Source organism: Cottoperca gobio, unplaced genomic scaffold (assembly GCF_900634415.1).
Source record: "Cottoperca gobio unplaced genomic scaffold, fCotGob3.1 fCotGob3_344arrow_ctg1, whole genome shotgun sequence".
NCBI classification, from domain to species: Eukaryota; Metazoa; Chordata; class Actinopteri; order Perciformes; family Bovichtidae; genus Cottoperca; species Cottoperca gobio.
The window spans coordinates 1-10,382 of record NW_021166945.1 but is presented as its reverse complement, the minus strand read 5'-3'; the positions used below and the strand labels follow the sequence as shown (position 1 = coordinate 10,382).

At 40.0% G+C, this 10,382-nt stretch overlaps 1 protein-coding gene across 1 annotated transcript; it reads left to right on the top strand.

The window, feature by feature from the left end:
* Positions 1-4,716: 4,716 nt before the first annotated feature.
* LOC115005694 (dehydrogenase/reductase SDR family member 13-like) lies at positions 4,717-9,891 on the top strand (the record flags this gene model as incomplete). The annotated part of the gene is made up of 4 exons (XM_029427637.1): positions 4,717-4,843; positions 5,485-5,603; positions 5,994-6,117; positions 9,565-9,891. Coding segments are annotated over exons 1-4 (697 nt in total), but the record flags the coding sequence as incomplete, so codon positions are not given.
* Positions 9,892-10,382: the final 491 nt, after the last annotated feature.

Here is a 10,382-nt window from a genome sequence, read left to right as displayed (position 1 = left end):
ATACAATATGACATGATATATATAATACAATATACATATATATATATACATATATACATATATATATACATATATATATATATATACATGTATCACATATTACATGTATATACATATATCCATATATTATATATATACATATAACATATATACATATATATATATATATATATATATATATACATACATACATATACATATATACATATATATATATACATATATATATATATATATACATATACATATATACATATATACATATACATATATACATATATACATATATACATATATATATATATATACATATATATATATATATATTGTAAATGATCAGTAGTGATACGAATATTACCCTTGAACTGAAATAACTGTAAACAGGAAATACAATTAAATGGCAATGGTTACATTTCTTTACATATTAAAACTCAGGCCCTCTATCGCCGACAGACAGTGCAGCTGTACTGCTAGTGCCAGACATCCCTCACAGCCTTGCAGGATCCAGAAGGAGGCCAAAGCACAGCGGACACCAAATCTGGACCTGGGTCGTCGAGGCAGCTGTCAAAACCTAATCGATGGCCTGGGTCTAGGATGATAGGATGAAGAGTTCTCAGTTCTAGGTTCTATGCTTGAGTAGTTGTCCTCCAACACGGATGAACTCTCCACTCTCATCCAGCGTCTAGGGACTGGCTTACCAGGTTTCAGTTGGCTGTATTCCTGGGGGGAACTATCTAGCTACTGCGGAAGTCTTCAGCGATGCGAGCAGTGGTGAATTCACCTGTAATGGGTAAATGGGTCTTTGGCTTTGCAGGAGAAGAAATGGAAAAGGGCACTGATGCACTGCATAGGCTCTAAACATCCTGTTTAATTGTGCGTAGTGGTAGGTCCGCTCAGGTCCCTTGCCCACCTAACTTCTCTGCAGCATCCAGCAACAGCATATTTCTCTCTGAACAATAATCCAGTATAGCATAGGTGTTGATTGTTTGGGTTGGATTGTGGACACTATGGCGGATGCAGAGATTAACAACTTTCAGAAAGACCAGACTGTGTTCAGTGGGTCTGTCCAGATAGAGGTTCCTTTGTTGTGGCCCTTTTTTCATGGCTATCCACCTGTTGTATTGACGCTGACTCCTTAGGTGACCTCACATTGACATCATGCAGCACCCTTGGTAGAGGCTACATGTCTTTTTAAGTTACACTGAGTGTGTGTGCCGTGCACAGCGCCAACAGCTCTTGTTACTCCTTATCTATTCTATCAGCTGATCCTTGGTTAGCGTGGATAAACTGACTAAAAAAATAAACTACATTTCTACTTGTATTTTTGTCAATATTCATTCGTTTAAGATGTACATGCTGTATGTGTGAGTACATAAGGTTTCATAGAACATTTGGTTTCTAGTTGTTTAATGTCCTCCAGTTAAAGGTGTATTAGTGGGGTTCAGACAGTTCATAAAACTTAGTTCAGTAAAAAAAGAAAAATACACTATGTGGAAATATATTTTATAATTCATATGCCAATATTCAATTAAATGATTACATTTGCTGCTTTAAATGAATAAAAATGGCATTGCCAATGAATTAGGTAAGAAAATATATAATTTGTCCAATTTAACGTGATGTCCAGTATAGACGATGTCCACTTTTTTAATAGTATTGACATTGGCGTAACTTTACACAGTCCAGCTGGTTAAAACAGCTTTCAGGCCTGATCAAGTTTGGTTTAATAATTTGGCCAAAAAGAGGAATGCCACCTTACCTTTCAATTTCTTTCGGTAGGGTCACTCTCCATCAGATTTGACCAGTTTTGACAGCCTTTTAACCGACTGATGTGCCTTCAACTCCATCCATCGTCTACCGCTTTTCCGGGGTTGGGTCGCAGGGGCAGCAGCTCCAGTAGGGAACTCCAAACTTGCCTTTTCCGGGCCACATCCACCAGCTCCAACTGGGGGATCCCGAGTCATTCCCAGGCCAGTGAGGAGATCTAATCTCTCCACCGAGAATAGATGCCTGAACCACCTCAACTGGCTCCTTTCCACGAAAATGAGCAGCGGCTCTACTCCGAGTCTCTCACGGGTGGCTGAGCTTCTCACCCTATCTCAAAGGGAGATAGCCACCCTTCTGAGAAAACTCATTTCGGCCGCTTGTACCTGCAATCTGGTTCTTTCGGTCATGACCCAGCCTTAATGATCATAGGTGAGGGTAGGAACGAACATCGACCGGTAGATTGAAAGCTTTGCCTTCTGGCTCAGCTCTCTTTTCGTCACAAAGGTGCGGTAAAGCGAATGCAATACCGCCCCAGCTGCTCCAATTCCTCGGCCAATCTCTCGCTCCATCGTCCCCTCACTCGCGTACAAGACCCCGAGGTACTTGAACTCCTTCACTTGGGGTAAGGACTCATTCCCTACACGGAGTAGGCCATCCAACGGTTTACTGCTGAGAGTCATGGCCTCAGATTTTGAGGTGCTGATCCTCATCCCAACCGCTTCACACTCAGCTGCGAACCAATCCAGTGATTGCTGAAGGTCACAGACCGATGATGCCAACAGGCCACCAAACTGCAACCCCTCCCCTTCACTATGCCTCGATACATCCATGAATTTCACAAACAGGATTGGTGATAAAGCGCAGCCCTGGCGAAGGCCAACACCCACTGGAAACGAGTCCGACTCACTGCCGAGTATCCGGACACAACTCTCACTTTGGGCGTACAGGGATTGGATGGCCCTGAAAAGTGACCCCATACTCCCGCAGCGCCTCCCACAGTATCACCTGTGGGACCCGGTCATATGCCTTCTCCAGATCCACAAAACACATGTAGCACTAAGTACTCCCAGGCCCCCTCCAAGATCCTTGCGAGAGTGAAGAGTTGGTCCGTTCTTCCAAGGCCAGAACGGAATCCGCATTATTCCTCTTCAATCCGAGGTTTGACTATCGGCCGAACCCTCCTTTGTAGCACCTTGGAGTAGACTTTACCAGGGAGGCTGAGAAGTGTGATACCCCTGTAGTTGGCACACACTCTCTGGTCCCCCTTTTTAAACAGGGGATCCAACACCCCAGTCTGCCACCTCCTAGGCACTCCCAGACTTCAACATTTCTGGATGGATCTCATCAACCCCTGCGGCTTTGCCACTGTGGAGTTGTTTGACGACCTCAGGGAAATTGACGATGATCCCCCATCAGCTTCCAGCTCGGCCTCTACCATAGTCGGATTCAGGAGTTCCTCAAAGTGCTACTTCCACTGCCCGATAATCTTCTCAGTTAAAGTCAGTAGGGTCCCACCCTTGCTGTACACAGCTTGGAAGTTTCCCCGCTTCCCCTCCTGAGGTGCCGGACAATCCTTCTACATAGCTGCTGGTACCACGTACACTGGGAGCATCCTTATGTTCGAACATGGTGTTCGTTATGGCTGTTTCATGACTAGCACAGAAGTCCAACAATAAACGACCGTTCAGGTTCAGATCAGGGAGGCCGTTCCTCCCAATCACGCCTCTCCAGGTGTCTCTATCGTTTCCCATGTGCACGTTGAAGTCTCTCAGCGGAACTACGGAGTCCCCTACTGGAGCCCCTTACAGGACTCCATTCAGGGTCTCCAAGAAGGCCGAATACTCCAAACTGCTGTTTGGTGCAAAGTCACAGACAACAGTCAGAGCTTTCCCCCCCATAACCCGAAGGCATAGGGAGGTGACCCTCTCGTCCACCGGGGTGAACTCCAACGTAGCAGCGCTCAGCCACCCTCAAATATACCAACACAACCCAATACACAAAACAGAAACAAATACACAAACTATAACCAAATACAGAAACAAAACCAAATACGCAAAACACAACCAAATACAGTAACACTACTAAATACTGAAAACATAACTAAATACACTAAACACAACCAAATACAGAAACACAACCAAATACACAAAACACAACCAAATACAAAAAAATACAATCAAATACACAAAAACGTGTAGCAGCACTTCTGGGAATTTCTCTCTACCAATTTATTCTGTAAATTTACCATGCTGCGTCCATAGTGATTTAGTTCAATCATGGTTGTTTTCTACCAAAGTGAAATTTATTTGCCAATTTTGTTGAATTCTTTTTTTCTTTGTGTTTAATTCAATTAGTTATAAAGTAAAGGATGACTTTTAAAACTTTTTTCCATGTAATCAATTTAAGTCTTCTGTCTTGGTCTCCACCAATTCCTGAGAAAGATATGTCTCTTTAGCCAACATTTAATACCCCCTATCCTACAATCACATATTCACATAATTGTATATACACTATTGATATGCATTAAATGAAGAAGCAGCACAAGAAGCAGGCCCAAGTTTTACATCTGCGGGTCTGCAACAGCAGGTGGTGCTGCTTTCCTATTAGATGATACTGGATAGGAGGGAGTGGGGAATAAGTCTTGTACAAGACATGATTTTTTGATTCAACAAAGCCTTACTGTACTACACACCTTTTGCTAGTGTGCATGATGGTTAACCAAATAAGGACTGTATTATTTGATTTCCCTTTGAGCTTTCTTAGAATGTTTAACAAAGTTGAAATACATTTGTTTCTAACTTGCTTAAACATAGTACTGCTGATAATAGAGAGCACACTGTCACGCCCAGGCAGGAAATGGGTTTGTAGGAGTGTGTTTGTCTCAATACACAAATTATTTCTGACTCCCTCAGTGCAGCCAGTCTGGCGTGAGCAACCGACGCGTGAACAATGTCTACCCTTCTGCTGGTCGTGGGTGTTGTTGTAGGAATTGCGTACATTTACCGCCATGTTGTGGTGAAGGGAAAGCGGTACACAAGTAAAACAAAGCTGGATGGGAAAACTGTGATTGTGACCGGTAAGTGAAAGTTCTTGAATGTTGATTTTTTGGTTGTTCTTCTGTGGACTGCTGTGCTGTGTTTCATCCGGGTGTCAGAAGTCATATTACTGCATTAAGAAACAACTCATTCTATAGAAAATTCCTTGTAGGTGAAAACCTACATGGCAATAAAAATGATTCTGATTCTGACCAGACAAGTTCAGTTGTCGTCCGATTGTGACTGCATGAAAACAAGACTTTAACAATTTAAAATAGAGAATTTGAATGTAGGGATAAACTAGGAGTTAGGGAATGGAGGAAGGTATCAGGCAAGCGGCAAATTGTGTATATATATATATATTAGTGCTGTCAAGCGATTAAAACAATTAATCTTAATTACAAGCTTTGTGATTTGTGTGTCTAAATGAATCTAAATGAATCGCAAATATCAATATTTGCTGTGAGAAGCATTTCGAAATATTCAAATGGATTTTGGAAGATGAGTGAATCAATGAGTAGGCATTATAAACTTAAAGGTCAACATGTATTTTATTTCAATACTCTTTCTCCAATATCTTGTATGCCACAATTATCTTAGACAACACAGACCAATCAGTTTGTTTATATATATATATATATATATATATATAAAAAAGCATGTACCATATTTTCATCTCCAGGCAGCAACACAGGCATTGGGAAGACTACAGCCATAGATCTGGCAAAAAGAGGAGCCAGAGTGATTCTGGCCTGTCGCAGTGTGCAGAGAGGAGAGGCTGCTCTTGAGGAAGTCAAGAGGGTGAGTTGAAATAGATCGTGCTCGCTTTCTTCTTCCAAGGGAAGGATCTCTGTCTTAAATGGAACCCCGTCATGCAGAAGCTTATAGTTGCTCATAATGATGATGTGAGGATGTTATTTTGTTTAAAATGTTTATACTAGGCATATATTTGTTAGTATTTCTGTACCCATGTCATGCTCCATCATAACAGAGGTAGATGGTAGTGATATGTATATCACTCTATATACTGGTCCACCCTAATAAAACAATGCTGCAGAACACTTTGACTGTGCTAGATAGCCATGTTGCTACACAGAGATTAACAAACAAGTGTATCCCACAATTTCACAGTGCATTTTTATGTTACATTCAACTTCTCATTCAGTGGGAATAATGCAATATCTCTCACAGGAGAGTGGCAGTAATCAGGTGGTGTTCATGCCGTTGGATCTGGGGAGTCTGAAGTCTGTTTGCAGCTTTGCTGAAACCTTTCTGAAGTCTGAGCTCCGACTGGACATCCTCATCAACAATGCAGGTTAGATTGATCATAAACTTGCACAGCGTCAGAAAGCCTTGCCTGGAGGTTTGCCTCCTTATCTGTCCTCACTGTTCATTTAAAGTTTAATGCAGAAAGACAAGTCTATTATCCTAATGATGAAGGATAATTTAACACGGTATGTTGTGGGCAGCAGTTGTTTCAGCTTTGTTTCGGACAAATGTAAGATCACTCTGGTATGTTGAACGCAACTCAATACAAGCACCCACAGTTATCAAGATGTGATAGATATGAAACATGAATTAAATATATACGTATTGGCATGGGTGTGTATACTTCATCACTTCTGCTTTAAACTTTTTAATTAATTAAAATGTTGTTGGGTTTTTAAATTGAGGAAATTAACACATACAGGTAAAAATCAAGTAATGCGTATTTAATAAATTATTTAGCAAATGATTTGTTATTTAAGTCTTAAATACAATTACTTTTTACTATTCAACTCAGACTTTTAAAATGACAATTGCTTAATATTGCAGTTTAATTTTGGGCTCTTTATTATTCTTTTAAGTCAGATATACATAATAAGCACACAATGCAGTACATGTTTTACATTCTCATTTAAAATGAAGAGCAATATAACACACAGTTTGTTGTTGACATATACAATAATATATCATTTCCATATGAAAAAAGTGTTTCATATGGTTGTCTGGCAGGCCAGCCCTACATTTTGTCAGCTCACCTGTATATCGCAGCATTGCCTGTTGAATAAAGTTAAAATGCAGTTCATAAATTGTGTCAGACCGGAGGCACTTTGCTTGAGGTGGGAGATTTTGTGTCTCATCTTCCTGAAGGCAGAGGACTCCAAAAGGAACGTCTTTTGATCTTATCATCAAAATCCCATTAGAGTGTGAGCAAAGACAAAGACAGGACATAATATTGCCAGTTAACATGTTTTAGTCCATCTTTATCAGTGAACCATCATTGGTTTGCACAATCTGACTGGAATCACTGAGCAGCATGCAAAATAGAAGGAAAAAAAAGTTACACACAGAGCTACTCTGCAAGAAGGACGTTCTCCAAACTGAGCGGAAATCAACTGAAGCAGCTGATTTCTGTTGAAGCAGTAATCTGAAAGAGGAGAGTACAGAGTACAACACACATTTAGCAAAAATGGCACACGTGAACTTACAGTTGACCACAGTTGAAACCTCCCTTCGGACAAAAAGCAAAATCTTCTTAAAGAAAAACAAGCCAACTTTCAAAAAGCCACAGTTGAAAGTGGTTACACTACTTCAATATGTTATATTAATTGTGGAAGGCCATTCAATGACATTAAAGATAACAAAACAATTTGTCAATTAAGTCTCAAGTCACTTGCTGAATTTCACAAAAAGATGAAGCGACAAAATGGTCCAGCCTCCCTAACTTCATAACGCCCATATTCATCCGATGACCGTCAAAGAGACACAGAGTTAAACAGAGAACATGGCGTTTTTTTGACTGCAGTTAACTCTGCTAGTCTGAGAACTCCCCTGCTGAGGAGAAGGCGCCTTTAGTGAGATACAGACCAACATGTGAAGCTAAAGGCCCTGTCACACATATCCGTATGACAGAAACGTATGCCGGCGCATACGAAATATCGGCAATAGGTTGATATAAATTAAGGGTAAATTGTGATCGTTTGAAGGACGCAGACGAAACGCCGAACACGCCTATCATACAGTTCTGTATGGCAGAAACATGCCGGCGTATATGAAAATTAGCTCAAAATGTGTCATAGTCCAAATACCTCCAACTTTTCCACAGCGGTGTTGTAGCTGACGTATACATAATGAATACATTAATTAATATTAATTTGTATCTATAACAACACCTAAATAGGTAACATAATTACAATTGTGCTTGCTGGTTGTGATTCAATGATATGAATCAATCTGAAGAAAGATACCTAAGGCACAGACATGTTATCACAGTGTTTTCCACCAAATAAACACAAGCAACTTCGGATAGAATGACAATCTGTTTCCATCGCATTATTTGTGCTTTCTCGAATAACGTATTCAGATTCGAGTACATCCCTACTACTTTACAAGTAACTTTTCAGCTATTCCTCTTATCCCATACTTTCCAATTTTCTAAATAATTGGCTGTGATCTATCGTATAAAACACCTTCTATCGGTGAATATAAATACCAAAAGAACACTCATTATTTTCATCTACCATCTCCATAACTGCATAGGCAGTATGTACTCTATAATTCATATTTACCAAAGAAGAGACCACATTTTTTTACAAATTATTTCTGAAATATCTTTCAAAATTTAGGAATTTAAATACCGGTCTCTATAATTATCCATGTTATACTTATCTCCATTTTATATATTGGTAACTTCATATTGTTTGGAAAAACACCCTTTGAAAAGATTGGCAACACAGGTCAGATGTCCTCCAGTAAAATCAATGACTTCTTTAATAATTACCATGTCAATTAGTGAATAAGCCTACTTCTCCCCTCAAATGTTTTCATAAACATATTGTAGTGTACTGTTTAGCTGTAAAATTAGAAAGTTTGCTCCAGCCGGTGGGCGGGCATAAACATTCTTATTTTACAGCTAAACAGTACACTGAAATATGTCTCTGAAAACATTTGAGGCCAGAATTAGGGAAAGTAGTAACAAAATATGGATTCATATTTAATCACCGCTGCCTAGTTTCACAGTTTGATCAGAGTTCATAAGCAGTGTTTAACATTGTGTTAGAGATTCCTCCGCTCTGATTGGTTGTTTTCATTCGGGCGTGGTGGAATCTTGCAAATGGCATTAGGATGTCTGGGGGAAGGCAGAAGAATTTTTTTTTTTTTACTGAAGCTCTCTGTCAAGCACTGTCAGGATATAGTGACAGTTTCAACAAATGTGAAAATAAGTTATTTTTAACAGTGTAACCAACTGCAGCTAGCCATACATACACTTTGCCAGTTCAAAGTTTTGCAGGTAATCTCTTTCTTCTGACTTCTTGTGTTTCTTGTCCTATCGAACTTTGTAGAGCAATGTTTCCATGCTACGGAATCTTAGGAATTACTTTAACGTGTGCAATTGTATTAACTGATAGAAATTAAGCCAAAGCTTTAAAAAATAAGACCCAAGTTGTGGTAAACTTAATGATCCTTTAACTGAGCTTGCAGGTAAAAGCTGCAGTAATTTGAGAGCTAGGGTACTGTGAAGTTTTGCATCAATTTTGTGCAGGATATTACAGGATCTTAATTCTTTGGTTTCTGCTGGATGATAGCCAATGTATGCTTGTTTACCCTTCTAGACAAAAAGGGGTCTCAGCTCAGCCTATGTTGACTATTCTTGTGACTTCAGGTCTGCATATTCAAGGAATCATCATACTCTTCCACAGATATAAGATACTCAAAAGCCTTACTGGTTTTGTTGCTTCTATATCTGGAAACAGATATATTCTCCATGTTTTTGTTACAGGTATTTACCTACAGGGTCGAACAGAGGACGAACTGGGGATGATGTTTGGCGTCAACCACATTGGTCACTTCCTATTAACCAACCTGTTGCTGGACCGGCTGAAGGAGTGTGAACCCAGCAGGGTAGTCAGCTTGTCGTCTGTCGCACATAACTTTGGAACAATTAATTTTGACTGTCTGAACACCCACAAAGCTCTGGGACTGGGGACCTCATTCATGGAGGTTCTCCAGATCTATTCTGACAGCAAGCTATGCAACGTTCTCTTCACCCACGAGCTGGCCAAGAGACTCCAGGGAACCAAGGTCACCTGTTACTGCCTCCACCCAGGTCAGTAGTCAGAGCATGTCAGCATTCAACTCATGCAAAGAAAGGGGAAATAAGGTCTTAAAACAGGGAATTATACTGCATATATACAGTATATATACTCGGGTCGACAACCCCCTTAACTGTGATATAATGACCATATATCACGGTCTGAAGTGAGCTATTGCTTTTATAAAACGGTTACCAAGTGTAGCAATATGAAAGAAAAATACACACTCCAATTTAAATAGTTTTTATTATTAAATAATGATGTTCAAAATAAAATAGTCCCTCCGTTGCCTTCTGCACAAAACATAGTGCTAACAGCTAGCGCGCTAACAGCTAGCGCGGTGTTCTGTTCGTTTCGGTTTTTTTCCATTTGGTCTACCTGCTCTCCACGTAGCTCTGCATGTCGTCTTTTAGGGGCTTTTTTCTCTGGAGATAGGCACTGATCAATCCACTCCTCCATAGTAGAGAACATTGTACTATACGGATTGCATAAATGGACGGTCCCC